At 38.2% G+C, this 21,860-nt stretch overlaps 1 protein-coding gene across 1 annotated transcript in view; it reads left to right on the forward strand.

The window, feature by feature from the left end:
* Nucleotides 1-21,860, forward strand: part of LOC133519013 (trafficking protein particle complex subunit 8) — a 36,353-nt gene that overhangs the window by 13,855 nt on the left and 638 nt on the right. The window contains exons 12-18 of the mRNA XM_061852859.1: nt 4,446-4,613; nt 5,392-5,524; nt 7,458-7,737; nt 8,014-8,152; nt 11,732-11,939; nt 15,776-16,005; nt 17,393-18,177. Coding sequence (XP_061708843.1) covers nt 4,446-4,613; nt 5,392-5,524; nt 7,458-7,737; nt 8,014-8,152; nt 11,732-11,939; nt 15,776-16,005; nt 17,393-18,177 — 1,943 coding nt within the window. The remainder of the gene's footprint in view (nt 1-4,445; nt 4,614-5,391; nt 5,525-7,457; nt 7,738-8,013; nt 8,153-11,731; nt 11,940-15,775; nt 16,006-17,392; nt 18,178-21,860) is intronic.

Genomic DNA, 21,860 nt, shown 5'->3' on the forward strand with positions numbered 1-21,860 from the left:
GGATAAGGGCAGGAGGAAGAAGAAGAAGAAGACTACGAAATTTGCCGTTACTCATTAAAATCAAATTTTTTAATGCTATAAAAACATTTTTCAAGCAGCCAGTTTGTTAATTTACGACTAAACTCATTATCTTGCAACAGCTTTAAGTACTTTGGTAAATGGTTAATAGTATACCCTGATTCATATTCATAATTAAATTCCATCAAATCTACCACTGTGTTTGCCAGTAAAATGAAACGGTCCATAAATAGTAAATATATTATTGGCGAAAGAATGCACGTAAATAAATAGTTTACTACTAATTTGAAATACAACATTTAAATGCTAAGTTCAAATAATTAGACTTATTAATAAAGCAGTCCCATAAATTAATATTGAATTTAAACTATTTTGAGGTAGAAATGTTCGCTTTGAAATGGCAATACTTCGGGTCTAAAAAACATTTAGTATTCCGTTTTAATACAATAACATTATTGTCTTAAGATGTGTATTATTAGTATTATTACTATACCTTAAAACGTAAATTCGAAAACGACAACTACAGGATAGTGTAATACGCCGTTATGGTTACCATGATAGATTTATGCCGGCCATGACACTCACTTGTCAAGTCAAGTTGTCACTTCATTCGGCATCTGGGGGCCTACCGCGAAAACCGAAATTCGCAAATTGCGGGGATCTTTCTCTTTTACTCTTCGTAAGACGTAATCAGAGTGACAGAGAAAAATGCCCGCATTTGACGAATTTCGATTTTCCCGGTAGCCGCGCTGACGTCTGTTACTTATAGTATTTTTCGAACAGAAAGGGTAATCAGAAAAGAACAGATGTCATCTAAATACAATTTTGCGAGGTTTGGCATTTTAAGATTCATACATTTTGGCTGGCTGATGTTGATATGTTGTATGGGAGAGACAATTTTTTTATCGCGATTTCGGGGTTGGTCTTTGACTTTAGTCACTTCGCATTATAAGTATGCATAAATATTTACAAACGGACCTCTTAGTAAAGCCTGACCAGCGACATATGATCACGCGCCATATTGCGGAATTTCATGGAAATAAATTTTTCATAAACTGAACTATCACCCTATACATGAGAACAGCGCCCTCTTGACAATGATCATATATGTCTGGACGGGCTCTAGTTAAGTTGTGGTTGTCGAATCGTATTTAGCGAAATTCGAATAAAATTACGTGAGTAACTTAACCCTTTGAACGCTTTATATCATAAACACAAACATCACTGAAACGCCAAGCTCCCGGGCGCAATCGAAAGTGTTAAGGTTACTTTGATAGCGTCTCCGCCATAGCCATAACACGTACCCAACTGAGTAAGGCTTTACAGTACAAACTGTAGTAATTATAAGTGCTTAAAGATTAAGTGCGTAATTTTGTACGTATAGTGAATAAATATTAACTTATATACATAATTAACATAACAAACATCTAAGAGTCGAAGTATAGGCGACACATTTAACAAAAACCCTTCATTTATGTAGTTGGCAGCGTTTCTTTAAAGGTATTGAAAATGGAGTGACCGAAACCGGGTTTCGGTCACATATTTTGACGTTATTTCTGTATTCCATACAAAAACGGTTTTATTATGTTCGTAATTATATTTTTTATGATTCCAAAAAGGTTGGTGACATCTGGTCCGTCATACTTACGTTGACAGATGTCATTGTGACAGTGACATTTCTTGGTAGAGTTGATGGAATTTAACTATAAATTAGGGTATAGTTTATGTGACTGCTACATAATAAAAGGCATTAAAATACACGAGTGTAGGTTTAAGAAATGAACGAAGTTAGTGTCTTAAAAAGATCACACGAGTTTTTTTAATGCCTAATTATGTACAGTTACATACACTATTTTATCTACACACATATTATAAACTTTCTATGAAATATTCACTAACCCACATTACGGCCTCCGTTGGGGCATCGGTGCCAAATCGTTGCTCTCTTGGCGGAACTCGCGGATATGTGGTGGCGTCACCGAAATATTTTTATCGCTTATTTTACACGAAACTTTTGCTATAGTTACCTTAGTTTTGCTATAGTAGTTAGTACCTTAAAAACAACAAAACATATTCATTTTATACTTTAAACGAATTAAAAGATAAAACGCGCATATCTTTTTTTTTTAATTCAGAGACGCATGTTAGTTTGTTCCACTGTCATTCGATACAAACTAACATGCGAGATATGTCAAAATTGTATGCAATTGACATTTCATTTCGAATAAAAAGGCAGAAGAACAAGGAAGAAATTTGTTGTAACAAAACAGTTCATCGTAATGTAGGCCATTATTTACGGATTTTGAAGGCATCATAGAGGGTTTAGGTATGATATGTTTGCAGGGGCGGCCTTTGGGGGTGCTGGCGAACGGGGCAACCGCCCGGGGCCTTGCGCATAAGTCGCAAGATTGAGCTTCAAGGCCCTAGGTGGCCGAAGACCGCGCTCCACTTTAGGCCTAATAAAGCCCGAAATGCGCAGTCAAATGCCTCAAATATGAAATTTAATAAAAGTGCATACGGCTGAAGGCCCAAAACATCTAAGCAAGTTGCGCTTCCATGCGGTGCTAAAGGTTGAGGAGCAAGTGAATCGAGATCATATTGATTAATGTCCAGGCTATGTTCTCCTGCAGCTTGGTCTCACGCGGAAATCCTTCGGTCCTTCGTGGAACTCGGCCATTGGTTTTGGCCACGCCTAAATGCGCTGCAGGAAAGTTATTGGTCTTTCTGAAACACTAAGCCAAGCTTGACTTTCGGTCTTGCTTACACTTGGCCACTTGTTCAATTCCAAGTTATATGCTCTTCTGCAGCTCGACTTCAGACTCGAAGGAAACTACACATTATCTTTGCGGAGGTTAGCCGTCGGGCTCGCTCACTCTGCGAGTTCGATTCCAAGCTCTGCTTTCCTGCAGCTCAGTTTTCAGCTTCACACGGGAAGCTTCTAGGTCAAGCTCGGCTTTCGGCCTCGCTTCTCGCTTTATAACACATAGGTACTTATAGTTCACGACCGAGCTCCATTCTCTTGAAAGATCCTTTGGACTATCTACATCATTTTTTTCTAAACTGAATAGTTTACGCGAGAGACACTTCCAAAGTGGTAAAAAGTGTGTCCCCCCCCCCCCCCCCGTAACTTCTAAAATAACAGAATGAAAAATCTAAAAAAAATATATGATATACATTCCCATGCAAACTTCCACCGAAAATTGGTTTGAACGAGATCTAGTAAGTAGCTTTTTTTAATACGTGTGGGGTATCTAGGGATAGGTCTTCAAAAATGATATTTAGGTTTCTAATATCATTTTTTTCTAAACTGAATAGTTTGCGCGAGAGACACTTCCAAAGTGAAAAAAAGTGTGTCCCCCCCTCCATAACTTCTAAAATAACAGAATGAAAAATCTAAAAAAAATATATGATATACATTCCCATGCAAACTTCCACCGAAAATTGGTTTGAACCAGATCTAGTAAGTAGTTTTTTTTAATACGTCATAAATGGTACGGAACCCTTCATGGGCGAGTCCGACTCGCACTTGGCCGCTTTTTTTTTATTTAGTACTATAAACAATTTCCAAACTCGCAAAAAATTTCCGCCCGGAGCCTCGCAGAGGCTAAGGCCGCCCCTGTATGTTTGTAGATAAAAAAATTATTATGTAGTTTCTTGACATGTTGTATACGTTTCTTTCGTACATGGCCTTATTAGAAACTGGTTTATGCATACGAGACATAGTTTTTTGATGGGTCTGCCTTTGAGTGAACTCCTTTCTCTGTATGAAAAAATATTGGTGGGTTTTCACGAATATGCTGCTAACTAACTAACTAAGATAAGATAAGATAAGATAATGATTTATTTGAGTAAACATGGTAAATTGAACTATCTGCTTTGGCTCAGCGATCCAAAAAGAATCTTGGCCTCCGAAACGAGAGAACGCCACCTGTCCCGATCCAGCGCGGTTTCCTGCCATGAATTGGCATTCAGCCGACGCAGGTCCGCCTCCACGACATCACACCAGCGGTACCTGGGGCGCCCGATCGGTCGACGGCCGGTTGGTCGCCCCAAGTACGCTTCCTTGACTACGCGATCCTCCCCCATTCTGAGTTCACGAATATGTAATTTTTTTTAATGTACAAACATGGCATTGGGAGTATGTGTATTTTTTTAAATAGCGGAACACAACTATCATTATTGTTTCGCCTGCAAAAATTTTGCATTTCATGAAATGATCAAATTCTATAATCTGGCCACGATAAATATGGAGAATGTGTTAACTAAACGATCACTTGTTAAGGTTGTTTTCCAATTATAAGACAGTTTATATGTATTCTGTTTGACGCTGTTTCGCCTGTCCAAGATAAATCTCATTGCATATCCCCATTCCTATATGTCCTTGAGTCCTAGAACCGTAGTGATTCTTATATATAAATTCTTCACAGCAATGGGTGGACAGCGAGGAGGAATTCAAGGAGCATCTGCCAGTGCTCCCGCTGCCGCTGCTGGAGAGCGAGGCCACGTCGGTGTTGTGCGTGGGCCCCGCGCCGCTCTCCTCGCCAGGCCGCGTGCCCGCCACCTCGCTCGCCGCCCACCACACGCCGGACCGCCAGGTGAGGGCTCGATAACCTACATACCTTCACAGCAATGGGTGGACAGTGAGGAGGAATTTAAGGAGCACCTGCCAGTGTTCCCGCTCGCCTTCCACCACACGCTGGACCGCTAGGTGAGTGCTACTTGAGCCAATAGGTAAGTGAATAACGCCCTGAGCGAGATTTTTGTAAGTATTTATTCACTGGGACATCTTTCATTAACCGACTTCAAAAAAGGAGGAGATTATCAATTCGCCCGTAAAGGGGACTCTTTAACAACGCATATTTCACTTTTGCCGATTTGTCCTCTTCATTATGTTTGTTAAGCAAGTAAGTCCTGAAGGAACCCTTGTGTAAGGTCTAGGTTCTGATGATGGGTTCCATGAGGTCCAACTCCTCAACTCTTGATGGCTTCAGAATCTTCAAACTCAAACTCAAACTCAAACTCAAAAAATTGTAAAATATGTTTTTGTTTTACACAACATAGAGGCAAAAGAAACACTTATAGTAAATTATCATACTGTTTCTTTTGCCCCGAGCAAAATAAACTAATTTTTAGTTAACCAAGATGCCCTTACCCATTTCAGGCAGCTCTCAAAGAGCTTAAAACTCGTAAATTATACTATAAATAATATTTGTAGACCTAATAAGACCTGGCTGTTAAACACAACAATGAGACACGCGACTTTGTACCCCCTGCGTGCATACAACCATCAGATTTATGGGGGGTCCGACCTCTCTGCAGCTGAACACATATTATCGTGCTATCCATATTTGACGTACTCATTACTCTCGTTAGGAACAATACACGTGGCATAAGCTCGAGGAGATGCTGCTCCAAGTTGTCTACGGCAGCGTGCCAATGATCTTCAAGCCCACCGTCGACCTGTACACGAACAAAACTGACTTGAACCCGGTGGCTCCCCAAGGAGGTTTGTATGGATGGAGCTTTGTTCATAATAATCTATCAAATTTAACTATTTATAATCTTTTGCTATTAACATTTTGAGATTTGTGTTTAAAGACAAAATGTAACAGAGGTATGCTAAGTTTTATTGTAATAGAGAGGTAAAGTCTAAGTTAAAAACGTGCTCCTTACTTTGACATCCAAAACAGATGGCGCTGTACTGCGCCATATGTTTTGCGGTCACTGAATTGTCAAACGTCAACTTTTGACAATCAGAGTTACCGCAAAATATATGGAGTTACTGTCAAATTCGATTTACTGTTTTCTGGTAGCGATATCTTGCTAGGACACATGAGACACAAGCTCAAACGTCAACTTTAGACAATCAGAGATACCGCAAAACATATGGTTCTATACAGCGCCATCTCGTTTAACTGTCAAATTCGAAGCACGAAATTGTCTTAGATTTGTCGCATCTTTCTCAATCAATATATCTTTGGTTTTATGAATGAGGTATATCTTTATATATCTCTGTTACCTGGTACCGATATCTTGCTAAGACACATGATACACAAGCTGTAAGAGATAAGTGGCGCATAGCAACGTAGTGCTAATGATCCTTAAACCAACCGTCGACGTCATTTTACTCGAACAAAACCAACTTGACCTAGTTCGTCCCGAAATGTAGTTATTTTTTTATTTAATTTTTTTTATTTTATTTCTTGGGAAAACTTACAGCGAATGTAACAAAATAGGTTTCGAAATAAAAACAGTAAGCCAATCACAAGTTTCCACAGGTAGAAACTGCATAAAGTACATGGCGTGCGAAATTGCAGAATTAATAATAACTATTATGCTTATAACTATGTTGCTTGACAGTGAGACTGAGTTAAACATTCAACGAGAAGAACAAAAGATAAATAAATAAGATGGAATTGCATAAGTGTTAACAGTGGGAGAAATCTTGGCTCATTAGTTTGTGAATTGAACTAAAGCTATCACAGAACAGTTCGATGTGATCGTGATGTTTACAAAGCTGATTAAAGGACTTAGCAGCTCTTAGAAGAAATGAGTTATTCCTATAATTAGTATGAACGAGGGGAATATGAAACGTTCGTTTGGTGCGAGAGGATAGGCGTGAGGGGACTGAGAACCATAACTTCGCTAGCAGATCAGGACAATCTACATGGTTCTGAGCAATTTTCTTAATACAGGGTGGACAAATAAGAATGATACACTTTGTTTTTAAATTTTAATTACCAGAAGTGGAAATTTTATTAAATATTTTTTTCATAAATATATTATTCAGGGTTGGCATTTGTATACGGAAGATAATTTCTGCCAAATGTCTACCACTAGCAGCAAGCAATTTTATCTCAAATGTTTCTGTTGTTTAAAACACGTTGTTTGCTCGATTAATTTTGAAAAAAAGTGACTGTGATTGGCACCCGAATTCCCCAAATGTTGCAGCTCTTGACTTATTTCTGTGGGGCTATCTAAAATTACGTGTCTATGCTAACGAGCTGATGAAATGTAAACAGTTAAAACCGAGTATTCGACACAAATGAACTAAGATAATGCCAAAAATGTGCGAATAGATGCTGAACATTGGGATGATAAGGGCTTACATTTGCCTGCTGTTAGAGGTGGACATATGTCAGACATTATGTTTCGCATGAATTTGCCAACCCTGAAGAATATATTTTTAAAACAATACTTAATAATTTTTGAACTTAATACAGTTAAAATTTAAAAACAAAATGTATACTTCTTATTTGGCCACCCTGTATAAATTACATCAGTTATATTCCGCCGGATGTAAAGAGGTAGCAGGTGGAGTTGGGCACAATGCTGTGTGTAACTTTGTTTTGGAATTTTGATACACTTATACTGACTAATTATACTGACTGTTTCTCTATCCCGTAAATTCTAAAATCAATCAATTTATATATTTACAGAGCCAATACAAATATTAATCACTCTTCGAAACCCGTTGAAAATAGTCATCATTCTTAAAGACGTTGAGCTTTTGTGGCAATTCGTTTCGGAAAGCGATGACTCCAAACAATTTGTGAACAATGAGCCCATGGTGGCATCCGGGAGCTCTTTGGAAAGCAGCTTGATTTGCGGGCAGAAGATCAACTCCGTGGTGCTGGAGGGAGAGAGCAGCAAGACGGTGACGTTCAGTCTGACTCCCTTGCGCATGGGGCGGCTGTGTGTGCAGGGTGTGGCGTATAAGTGAGTTCTTACATGTGAATTGCTACAATTTTCATAGAGAAACAACAAACTAACAACTGTAAGAAAAGCATGAGTTTCAGGGTAAATTTCCCATCGCGGGTATCTGAAACGGTGTTCACATTTTAAAATCTCAATTTGATATATTATTGATCTTTGCGTGAATACTAAGATTATCTAGTTAATTTAATCCAAATATTATCTGACGACCGACGAGTTTTTTTACTGTCCTCAAAGGCAGCTATTCTACCATACAAGTTACATTCTATTTATTTCCAGGTTAATTAATGCTGGAGAAGGAGGCAATGAAAATGCAACTGGTTCGGTTATAGCAGGAAAACTGAATTTACTATCTGGAATCAATGCTTCTGATAAACGTTTGCAAATCACTGTGATTCCTCCCGCTCCGTGTTTACAGGTATTGTTGTTGATCCAGTTAGCTATTTGTGAGCCTTAAGGTACAAGCTGGAACCCGGCGACGTGTCGCGAATGCAGAAGACACATCCCGGCGACACGCTTCTATTTTCATATTTCTATGAAATACCATTCGAGGTCAGCGACACGAAGTCAGCCACGCGTCGCCGAGCGGCAGACGACACGTCGTCCGACCAGTCAGTAGTCATGCACAATTTTGAATCCGCGGCAAGCTTGGTTAACCATAAAAACGTAATTTATCTATTAATACATTTTCATAGTTAATGTAAAAGAATGCATAAGCAATTACTAATCGTATAGTGATCGTCGGATACAAAGTTAAATTTACGCTCTCATTTTAAAACGACTTGCTAGATTGCTCTGAAACGTTGTACTTACAACAGGATAAGCAATATATATTTATCTATGCCTGTAATTATTTAATATAACTTCAGATACCAATGTTAAAAATATTACACTGAATTTAAGTTTTTTTATACAAAACTTATTTTTGCTCTATTTCGTTTTGTTTAATAGCTGGAACTATACAGCGTGTGGCCCAAAACCGGGAATCTAATGTTCCGAAGTCCTTAATTTTGGAGAAAACAGCCTACAAAGTTAAAAATCGCAGATAATGACCTTTCCCGTCGCGATATCGTCGCCTGGTCACTTGGTACGAGATATGTGTTAATTAGTACAGGGTGCCATAGACAAAACGCGGTAGATTTAAACTTTTTGTAAAAAGTTCAAATGATAGATTTTCATCTTTTTTGTTAGAAACTTACATGATGTCAAAATCAAGTAGGGTCAATAGGTGGATTTGGTGAGTTAAAAGAGCAGGGAACTTAACTAATTACAGGCATAGATATATGTACCTCATGTCATTGTATCTACAAAGTCTCATTACAATACAACACGTTTTAAAATGAGAACTAAATTCCTTTTGTATGTGACACGACGCCGGGTTCCAACTTGTACCTTTACTGCAACATTATGAGGTTGTGTTGTTCTTAGTATAACTGTAAAATTCTTATTTACTTATTTAAACTTTATTGCACAGTAAAAAATGTAAAAGGCGAACTTAATGCCAGAAGGCATTCTAAGGTTTAAGGTTTAAGATCATTTAATCTCATTAAGAATTTTACAATTCACTTACACGAGATAAAACATTAATAATGAAAAGATTATAATAATATGGATATGAATTTCATTCTCTACCAGTTAACCCTTGGGCCAAACAGTTTACTTTGCTCGCTAAGCTAGCCTTATGTATTACATACCGTTGTGTTTAGTCGTGCAGTATGAGGGTTGCGTGCATATCGTCTAGTGCAGAGGTCCTTAACCTTTCATTGATAAAGGACCATTCGATCAATTTTATTTTTTACCAGAGACCATCAACGGTTTGGACGTCAATAGGTACGTATGTAAAATGTAGTCATCAAAGGGTGGTTCCGTTTATAAATTTGCGGATCACTTCTGGTACTTACTATTTAGGTACCGGTTAATAACCAGTGGTCTAGGATATACGTTTGTCATGATAAAGCGTCAACGTTATTGTCATGTTGTACTATGCCTTATACTATACTTAGTTATAGTACCTAGTTAATAAGGAAAGTTTGCATGCTTCGTTAAGTACAATGTAAGGACTTAAAATTACTAGCACAATCGGATTAAGACCAACCTCGAAATCTCTAGAACAGTCATGAAATTTGGTATGTAAATAAATTAAAGGCCCCTTTTTCATGCCCACACCATTTGATATTTGGGGACCTCGAGGAATCGCAGCCCTCTTGGAAAATCTGTACTATCCAGGAGAAATTCGCGTTTTACTCAAAATCTACGTTGTTCACGAAAATATCGTGTAAGGCAACATTCAAGCTTATTAAATTCTACACAAAATAGACATCTTTGCGGAAAAAATACATCTTGCTATAAAAATCACTTGTTGAACCCAGATTAAGCGCTTATACACTTCCAGGGGACATTCTTTTAATAGAAAACTCGGAGGAATATGAATTCCACTTTTAACTATACATTTGTACGTGATCTACCCCAATATTAATATTTTACTTGACTACGAGTTAACCAGAAAGTGGGGTTATGGGTTTAAGTACTGATGATTCAGTACACCCTGTAGCTTAGGATACTGGACGGATTTTTTTAAACGAGCATACTTTTTTCTATACCGTCTTATCCCCATGGTCCCCGAAGCTCAAATTTTAAGACACGCATACCGGGATCGCAGAAATTGTAGGTGTGAAGTTTGATGACTGTCACTATTGTTTGAACCCCATTTAAGACCTAAAATCTGTTTTTGCAATAACATTATTTAGCCCTAAAAAGTTTTCCTCCATCAATTTCAGTAACTTTGTATTGCGTGGCACTCGTGTACTAATTATAGATCTACTGATGTCTATTTTATTGAAATCCGCTAAATAGTTTAGGCGCTAGAAAAAATAGGATTTAATATTCGGAGTCCTCTCAAGACGGTTGGTTTAATTTTTCTGTAATAAAACAAGTGTAAACAAGTTGTGAAGGGTAAGAGGAATCTACCGATACGTCATTTCAAAAAATCCGTCCAGTATCCTAAGCTACAGGCTGTACTGAATCATCAGTACTTAAACCCATAACCCTACTTTCCGGTTAAGTCGTAGTCGAGTAAAATGTTAATATTGGGGTAGATCACGTACAATTGTATAGTTAAAAGTGGAATTCATATTCCTCTGAGTTTTCTATTAAGAGAATGTCCCCTGGAAGTGTATAAGAGGTAAATCTGGGTTCAACAAGTGATTTTTATAGCAAGATGTATTTTTTACGCAAAGATATCCAGGACTTTTTTGTGTAGAATTTAATAAGCTTTAATGTCGCCTTACACTATATTTTCATAAAGAATGTAGATTTAGAGTAAAACGCGAATTTCTCCTGGATGGTACACAAATGTCAAATGGGCATGAAAAAGGGGACTTTAATTTATATACATACCAAATTTCATGACTGTTCTAGAGATTTCGAGGTTGGTCTTAATCCGATTGTGCTATATACCTACAGTCCGACTATTTACACAACATTTTACAAATAAATATATCTTTATCTTTAAAGAAATAGTACATTACTATAATGTTTTTCACATAGCTTGGGTTCTGCGACAGCTGTCATCTCAATACAATTTGGCATTTTAAGGTTAGAAATTGTATTGAGATGACAGCTGTCACAGAACCCAAGCTATGTGAAAAATATACAGAGGCCGGGACGAAAGGGGTTGGTCGGATAGGTCTCAGGCGGGCAACCCCATATTTCCCGCCGAGGTATGTATAGTGCTTTTCTCAAACATGCAATGAAATAATAATAAAAATAGGAATTATGATGATGATTGTTTCATGTCTTAATGTGATAGGTTATTCGATTATTTGGGCGCTATGACGCACGCCATTAAGCTTTTTTTCCTTTTTTTTTTTCTTTTTTGTGTTTTATATTATTACGTTGGGGTGTCCTATTAGGGAACAAAAATTTGATTAAATAGAATATAACATCAATATTTCATTGCATGTTTGAGAAAAGCTACTTCCCTATTTTGCCATGACAGATGACGTTCACGGAAAGCAGCGCGGAGGTGATAAGCGGGGAGCTGCGCATCGTCGACGTGGAGATCCGCAACGTGGGTCCCGTGGACGCGGGGCCTGTACACTTTGCCGTGTCGCGCCCCGATTGCGTGCAGCTACTGACGCCCGATAATGAGGAGCTCTTCAAGCCGTTATACGACGAGAAGTATAAGCATCCCTCCGTATATTCGGGTAAGTTCTTGTGCACACTCGACGTACATCGTTTAGTGTTTATGTGAAGTAGTTATCGAAACGTACCCCGATTGCGTGCAGCTACTGACACCCGATAACGAGGATTTCCTCAAGGCTTTATATGACGAGAAGCTTATTCGGGTGAGTTCCTCTTGGAACACTTGATGCACACAGTTTATAGTGAAGAGATTTGCTTTGCCGCTTTGAATTTTTTTTATTAAAAATATGAAGTGTATTTTTCAGCCGAAAAGACGCCAACGTATTTGAGACAGATAAATAGTTGCGGTACTAACATTATAATAAGTATCGGGTAATAACAAAAAAATAAGAATGATTTTCTGTAGTCTTATAAACGAAACTATCTACATAATCAAAAAATGATGTTAATTAAATTGTTGCTAGTTCTTTTGACATCCTTGAATTTCAAATGTTTTATTTTTTGAAACATTTGTTTTTGTTAGAATGAAGTTGAAACAAGAAACTCTGCGAAAACGTGTTGCACATTTTTAAAAATTCTAACTTAAACATGGGGAAAAGGGACACAGTGGGTCATTTTAGTACAGAAAACGTACCAGTTTCTTTCTACTATATATAGAATTATTACATCCTTGACTATAAATCGCAAAAGTGGTAGTGGCTGGCCAGCGAAGATAATAACCATGGCAAGCCTCAATTGATTCCAAAGCACTTTTAATTATATGAATTCCATGAGCTAACGAGATGCCGACAAATTTTTTAAGTGTTACCAACCGTACATTTGTCGACCATTAAAAAAGATAGGTCTGGAATGCTGCTAGGAGGTAAGAGCCCCGGAATACACTGATCAGTAAAAATCGACCATTATGTCGCAGTGTAGCTAGATGACTCGAAATTACAAAGGAATATCATTCAGTTTGGATGATGAAAGTTATTTTCCTTTTAGCAAAACTGATATACCTGGAAACAGTTGATACTATAGTAATAATAATTCTACAATACCACGCAATATGAAACACAAGTATTATGGACAAGTTTGAGCAGACATACATTTGATTATTATTATATGAGGTTTTTATTACACCAACGCAATACAAATTTATATAGGTACTAAAATTAAAACTAAACTAGCCATAAAATAAAACTAATTAAAAATTAAACTAATATTAAATAAAACTAAAATTAAAAGATATACTAATAAACAAATTAGTTATAAAAAGAATACCCCTTCTAAAGCCTACATACATTACAATTCTTAGACTCCAATGACATACCATATGTATATAAAAAGTTCGAAATCCCACAAACCTTCCACAATGTCGGCTGATTGATAGTTTTTTTAGCTGTTTGAGTAATTGAGTGTATAAAAATAATTGGAGAGCTGAAAATTGTGCCCAGCTAATAAAAATGACTAAGACTTGTGTTCCGAAAATGGACAAAAACGGTGTCCAAAGGTCTTATTCGAACTTTATATCTAAACTCCGTCAGAAAGCTGACCACAGGCCCTATTCTAACATCCATTAATGTTATTGTAATTATTTATCATGTATATATCGTACAAAGTGTGAGTATTTTTTCACAGCTCTGAAATAATTTTCATTTTTTTGTTATCACCCGTTATTGCACTAAACAGTCCAATGACGTTTAATGAATGAATGAAAATCTTTATTTCAGGCAACTAGTCGCCCATAAATAAGTACCTTAAAACTAACATACCTACATATTATAACAATATATTTTAAAACTAAACACTACAAATCACATTATGGTTGCAATGCATTACGCAACCCCGCAGTGTCAGGGAGCCGGCTTCGGAACCGCCGAAACTTGAAACCCTTCGGCCAAAACTCCTGCTTGTTGAACGTTTTAATTCTAGACGCTCAGTCGGAACGCACACCACAAACGAATTAAAATTCGCATTGTGTCGAGGCTCCAACTTCGCGACCCTCGACGTTGCGGGGCCAACGGTAACGTAGACGGGCGGGCGGCGGGGCGCGGGTCGGCGGTCGCCTGCTCAGCATTTACCGACGCATCCAAATTCGCGGGTTCAAATCTGCCGATGGACGCATTCCGCGCAACGTGACACACGGCTATGTTAGAGGTATTATCTGACCTACATTCCGAACTTGCGCTACGTAGTAACGCCAATCCGGAACGTAATTCAATTATGGTATTATTAGATACCTCTAACTTAGCCTGCACTTCAGGACGACGACACACGACGAACGAAGGAGACGAGGCTGGACTCGTCTTCAGGAATGTTATGTCCTTCAGCAGCCTGGTGACGTCGACGTGATCGAAGTTAACCGATGGTAACCGGTCTAGCCGCTTCACAACGAAGGCGAGCACGTCGTCTGGATCGACGATATTGCCATACAAAACCATTGAATTGAATAAATGGGTAAAATTGTACAGTATTTTGCTATCATTGATAACAATTTTTGTAAAATCCTTTAAAAAAAATGATGAATTTTAATAGAAAAATCCAAGAATCTTATGTAGTCTCAAGTTTAATAATTTGATAAAGAACGTTTCTTCAAAGAAAGTACTGTTTGTAGGTTTGTAGTAATAGGTTTTAGAATTTGTGTGTTTGTGAACACTCCCGTCCCGGTTGTTACCAAGGCTTGTTGTTATTATTAGAGTTTTAAATGTTTTTATGTGATTTTACTTCCTTTGTGTGCACAAATTTATATATAAAGTTACTAAACCAGTGGTATTTTGTATGTTGTGTGTATAATAGTATGGCAAAGGTGGTTATACACTAACTGCAAAAGGTCGCGCCCGGACACACCTAGCGCACGCCTTATCATGAAAAAAAAGTACATAATGTTAAGGTGTTTTTTGTTCCGAGTTGCCTAGCCAGAATTTTCACGCGCCGCTACTGGTGTCTACGCAAGTGGCATCCCAAATTAGAGGCCGTCCCATTTTCCAAGGCACCAGCGTCATGCCGTGGGGTTCTTGCCGTCATCTCTTGCCAGATCAACGGGCTCAAGTATGGCCAGAATTTTGAAGCTGATAATGTCATTGATACTGGCATGTCGAGGTACGCGTCCAGCGCTTCTTACACAGGAAAGCCCGTGATGGCCGAGGTTATCTACCATAGCACCACATCGGCAGAGATGGTGGACGTTCGTTGTTGGCCTTATGCGCAAGCTAGTCGCCAGTCGAAATGTGGTGTTATTAATTAGAGTTCCTATCGATGGTGAGGGAAGGGCTTGCAACCACAGACCCGACTTCCATTCCGCAGTGGCGATCTGCCGTACTAGTTGAGGTATCAACGAGATCATTCCGTACTAGACGGCAGAGCGGCTCGTCCCATTGCCTCTGCGAGCAGGGATTGGCAGGCGGGTCTGTGTTACCACAGGTTAGTAACCAAACATTCTAGGCCTCGGTGCAATGAGCTGCCTCTATAGCCCCGAGAGGAGTTAAAATGCTCTCTAAAATGACAAAAAAAAACATATTACATGGCTATGCCGCTGTTTCATGTTTGATGCCCGAAAAATAATAAACCTATACATAAACAAAATACATGTGGCTATTCTTGAGAATAAGCAGTAGTTGAGTAGTATACACAACATAGGTTTACATCATTTTACAGAAATTGAGGTGCAAAGGCGAACTTATCTCTATAAGAGATCTCTTCTAGCTAGCCAGCGAGTAGATGTGCAAGGTGGGATTCTTCCCGTTTGATCAAAACAACATCTATATCGTCCTAAATTATGTATGACTGTCCCCAAATGTATGTTAATTGAGACAACTGGGAAATGAGAGTCAAATAAGACGGCAGGTCGGTGTTAATTTAAGTTTTTGAAATTAATTTAAAAGTAAAATGACTAGAAAGTAAGATTGCTTGGTTCCAGACGAGCGTGCAGCGCGCGCGGGCGCTTGGCGCGCGCTGGCGGCGCGGCACGTGGTGCGTTGCACGAGCGGCGTGCCGAGCGGCGCGTGCGCGCGCGCCCGCCTCGTGCTGCGCGCGCGCGCTTGCGCTCCCACGTTGGCGCTGCTTGCGCTGTACGAGCCCGAGCCCAGGGCGCCGGCCGCGCAGCGCGCCTACAGGCTGTTGCGCCATGTGTTCCGGTTCACGCCCAAGGTGAGTGCTGCTACGGTCTTACCCGAATTATTTTTTTACATTTTTTTGTAATACCTAGTGTAATGTAGAGGCTCGGAAGTAACTACTTGCTGACTGAGGATTCGTTTTAAACTGATGACCTTGGAAGTCCGTTTAATTGAGTCCGAAGCTAGCAAGTAGCCTTCCAGCCGAGTCATATATAGTGTTTTTCTCCAAAAAGGTGCAAGAAATAGTAATATAATATCAATTAAATTGTTTTTGGTTGAAGCATCGTTCTTACTTTCGTACATGTTTTCACAGAAAAAAAAGTAGAAACAATTGAAAAGATGGCGTATTTTTATTTTTAATGAAAAAATATTCGAGATAGCCAAATACTCGCGGTACCAACATTATAATAATAAGTACCGATCATTTGTTTGGCTATTTAATGGACCTATGCCTTCATTTGATATGGCCATTTCAACTTTAAAAAAGTTTGGAATTGGTCAAATAATGGAATTTGTATGCAACCTACCGCAAAATATAGACTGCAATGTTTTTTTAATCACACTTGCTCATAAAAGGTGTTATTGTATGCCAGCATACTGAAATGGAATGCGCTATATTATGCCCACGGGCGGTAATAGTTTTTTTTTAAATTTCAATTTGCTTACTACACCAATTCAATACGAACCGAGTAGGTACGAGTATATATAAATGAGTTTTACTTTTAAAATATTGACGTTTATAATTGAATATTTTAGTTTATGTTTAAAAATATTAAATTTTAATATTTTTTTCACAATTTTCAATCGTAGCTGAATGCCGGATGGATCTGTGCCTTCAGTGCCTAACCTATCAAAAAAGACAATATGTGGGGAGAATGTTTGAAATGTCACCGTATTTAAGAATTATTTCGCTTGAAATTTAGTTTTTTTACTCACGAGTGTGATGAAAACTATTGTGTGTGCCACAGGCGGTACAAGAATCACGAAATCGTGTTAATTAAACCCTGGCCTTCGGCTTCGGGCTTAATTAACACTTGTTTACCGCATTTAATACACAATGTACTATACTTTTTAATTTTTGACTGACCATAAACTACGCACTTCGCGAAAAAGTTAGAAGTCTTTATCTTTGATTGTACTTTTCTTATGTGAGCGAATTGTACGCCTGACGCTCGCTTGTTTTTTTACTAATCGAATTCAAGCAATTCTGATTCTTAGTACATTATGAGCGAATAAATTATCCTAGCCTAGGATCGCTTGAATCAAATTGGTCAAACAATACGAATTTCTCACGCATAGTATATGAATGCGTGCGATCTAAATACAATAACACAACACTCTCTATTGTTCTGAGCAAAATAGCAAAAATACGCGCATAATAGGTATCTAGTGAATCCTTTATAACAACCTATTCATTGCAGGAAGCAGTGGAAATATCAGTTACACCCAGGAGAAGCATAAAGACCACCCCAGATAAGATTTCCGAAAATATGAATCTAGTCACTGAGATTAAGAATATTTGCGGAGAGAAAGACGATGACATTAGTATTGAAGTTCTAGAAGCTTCTTTGCTCAGTAGGCAGTGGCGCCTTACTGGTATGATTGCATCTGCCGACAAAAATCAACTGTTGCAATCTCGCGAAAAGATGCACCTAGTTTTTCAAGCTAGCAGAATCTTTGAGTTTCCGTCAGAGAGTAAAGTAGGATGGTCGGGATTAAAGATTGCAACAGGACAACCCGATCCTGAAGACAATATCACAGTCTCGCCGTATTCCCACTTCGTTACTGACTATGAGACTACCATAGACAACATGGATGCTAATGGAAGGTCCGATACGAAAGGGGGATTGATACAATCCATGTTTGTGGTGAGATGGAAGGCTCATCATAGGACGAAAGGGACGACTGTGAATGGCCAGCATTTTCTCTGGATGGACGACTTTACCAGAGTCATGTCCCGCGAGAGAGAAGTGGTGTCACCCGACGCGCCGCTGCAGCTCGACGAATACGAGATCAAATTAGACCCCCACGATACTAGAAAGAAAAATAAAGATAATGTCGTTGTCTTTAGAATGGAGCATTCGAACCTAATCAGTCATAACTTCGAGAAGAGTAAACTGTGCCTGGTGCCCATAACTATCAACATCGTCAACTGCTATGAAGTCCCAGTGAACGTGTTTATTGACATGTCAAAGCAAACCAACAGGTAATGTATATATTTTTTAGTTTGTATTACATTTGCTTTGAGGCGGTCTTTTCAACTGAATGCAACAACAAATGTTCCATGCAACAAGCTACGAGTAAATTGCCAACAGACATAAGCACGATACGAGCTCAGTTTACATTAAAGAACAAGCTCTATTAGAAATCATATTTTAAGTTTCTTAGATTCAGTGGCGTAGCTAGCATGGGTGACACCCGGTGCGGAAATTCTGGGTGTTACCCCAAAATTCAATCAAAATTGGAAAAAATACTAATAGTAATTTATGTATACCTAATATTCCATAGCTCAGAATTTACTCCATCGCTTTCATTTTAGATTCCATGAACTCTCGATAGTCCTTACACCCTGGCGTGTATTGCCTCTGCGTGCGTTCTATGTAGGGCTTGCAATTCGAATATTAGAATTTGTCGAATATTCGGCCGCTCAGTTTTCAAATATTCGAGATTTGTTTACGACTCAAAATAAGAAAATCCGCTATAGTTCAGTTTCTGTGTGTTTTGCCGGTTTTAAACCGTGAATGAGGAACGGTAGAGATAATGGACGAGAGGAAAATTGTTCAAGTTAATTAAACTTTATAAACTTAACATGAGTGACATCTATTTTCTGACAGACGAATGATCTCTTTCCCAACTTTTTCCCTTCAATGAAACTGGTATTTTCAAAAAAAGTTGAAAATTTGTATTCATATGTAAATCGGGTGACTATGCAATATTATGGTACCATCGAGCTGATTTGATGATGGAGACAGCAACCAGGTGGCCATAGGAACTCTGTGATAAAACAACGCAACCTAATTGTGTTTGGGGTTTTTAGAATTGTTTCGATGAATATTAGTTGCCTGTGGAAAGAAAAATACAGTCAGCGATAAAACCTTGTATCAAAAATGTTATTGTTGCCAAAAACTTATTTTACCTGTCAACAACCTGTCTCAGTATGAGCTGTCCAATTTCAATGGTTGTCAATCTGGACTCCTAAAAAATTTGCTTCTATAACCGTTCCTTCATAATTGCAATCAATTGGTCTCATTACTGTTCTGTAATAAAAATGCATATGCATTATTTTCTTTTTATTCAGATTTATCGTTAAATTATTTGTACTTACTCGTATTAGTTTAAGTACCTGGGCGACCGAGCTTTGCTCGGTTCTAACTATTTATTGTAATATGGTGGTGTATAGGTGATAATCTTAAATACATTTTTTAACTAAATTAAACTTGTCTAAAACAATAAAAATTAAAAAGAATATATATATAAACTTGAACATATAAAAAAAAAAAAAAAAAGTTAGTCACCGGGCGAGATTCGAACCCGTAACACTCGTTTCTAGCCGTCCGCGTCTTATCCCGCTGGACCAGACGGACAGTGGCCGGCGACACGAAATTAGCGACCATATTCTGCGTCGAAAGAAAAACGCATAAAAACTCGAAAACACGCGTTTTCCAAACATAAGACTAATCTAGATCGATTGTATACCTCCAAAAACCCCCATATACCAAATTTCAGCGAAATCGTTAGAGCCGTTTCCGAGATCACAGAAATATATATACATATATATATACAAGAATTGCTCGTTTAAAGGTATAAGATTCTATTTGTAAAACTGTCACTCAAAAAGAGTTTTTACTTTTTTTTTGTATAACCTAGTTTTTGAAAAGTGTTACTTGTTACTTTTTGACATCTATCAATAAGGATATTTCGACTAGGTCCCAAATTGGCAACATCGCCAGCAAAAAGGCGTTTTGCACTAAGCAACAATAAAATTAACTGGTTTTAACTCTGGAACTAGGCGAAATCTAAAAAAAAAGAGCAATTTAGTATTTAAATTTGATCAGGAATATACTGTCAAAATCTCTTGGGTCCTCGTGGACACGTTGCATATTATTTCCTTAATGGCGGATGTGCAAACTACCACAGTTTTACGAATTTTTATAGATGGCACTACTGATGTTCACGGACCGCCCCCGCCGCCCCCTCCTAGCTACGCCACTGCTTAGATTATACCTATTTCGTTTTAATAATGATTGCCATGATAGTTACAATTTAAGGTGCCTACTGGCACCGTCTCTTGGAGAGGTGCCTCGGGCGCATTTCTTATCGGTTGGTGGATTTCCCACTTGTGATATACCTATGTAACTCCTCCGAGTAATTTTTATACACTCTGTTCTTTTATATGAGATACTAAAATGACAGTTCGATTCCTAATCTATCTGGTTTTGTACCAAAATGACAGTTTGATTTTGTAGATTATGTTATGTGGTAGGTTGGGCATCCATATCCAGGTTGATTTTGAGTCCCGAGTAAACGAAAGATTCTAAGTTAGAATCTTGAGCGTAGCGAGGGACTAAAAACGCGTGATGTAAAATAGCTTTTTTTATGGAGGATAGGCAGGCGTTTGACCACGATCACACCTGATGGTAAGACACTTTGCTCTCGTGTGACACATACAACTTTTCACCTCGGTAGTGAAAACATATTAAAGGTTAAAAAAATTCAACATCAAGTTAACCACATTTATTTACATCCATGAATGAAAGGCATCATCATTATGACGAAAGCTTCTAGAAATATTCCTGTATTCATGGCCTTCACTAAATTAAAAAGCTACTTTGTCTCACTCCCTGGAGTGACGAAAGTCGCACTTTTCTCACTCCCTGGAGTGACGAAAGTAGGCTTGTGTGCGTTGAGCTGCTGAGGTGAAAATGAAATGACCCAATTTCTCTAGCTTGTTTCCATAACCACAGCGGAGTAAACAACTCAACTCTTGACACTTACATCTCACATTAGTTACATTGCCACTGCTCGTTCCACGCACATTTTTTGCCAACGCTATGTTTATATAAGGAGCTGTGTTTAAATTGCAAGGTCACTGATAAGCATGTCTGGCTCGACGACTTAAAAAACCAATAGGCGCCGCGTGCGAACGCGGTGGCCGTTAACGTCTTCCGCAAACAACTTTATTTGAAAACCCTAGCTTAACTTGTTGACCTTGGTCTGTTGAAATTAACATTTGAATCCTCGGTCGAGGTCATACGATTGATTTCATGTTATTATCACACGCATAGCCAATCAAGGTTTACGATTGCGTCACTGATAGCTGTTAGTGAAATCTTCAATGAGCCTAAATATATACCTATTTGTTCTACAAGGTCGTATGTTGTTGGAAAACACAATCAGCTTTTTAATTAATATGTAAATTTGTTTGAATATTTTTATCTCCAGTTTCTATTCTTTATTCGTTATACCGTCGTCATCACATATCATAGTGTAATTTACGAAAACGCGCAGATTTGACAAATCTAACCTATACAGCATGACAATACGAACCAAAGCACGCGTGTTCTAGAATGAACCGATCTATATCGACGTAATTAATTAATTACATATTACATTACACATATTATACATTTCAACTTGGTTACTGATTAGACCTAGGTATACTATACTTTGCCATAGCACATTAATATGTTTCTTCCTCTAAACATTATGTAAATTAAATAACATATTGGTAATTCTAAGGCGCCGCAACCGTGTGAGGACGATGTAAAGTCTGCCTATATTATCTTTACACGATTAAAAAAGCTAATTCGATTGACATGAAATTTAATAGAACATGACGGATAAAAAAAAAATTAGAGTGCAAGTAACTAATTGTAAGTAAACGAATGC

Source organism: Cydia pomonella, chromosome 6 (genome assembly GCF_033807575.1).
Source record: "Cydia pomonella isolate Wapato2018A chromosome 6, ilCydPomo1, whole genome shotgun sequence".
NCBI classification, from domain to species: domain Eukaryota; kingdom Metazoa; phylum Arthropoda; class Insecta; order Lepidoptera; family Tortricidae; genus Cydia; species Cydia pomonella.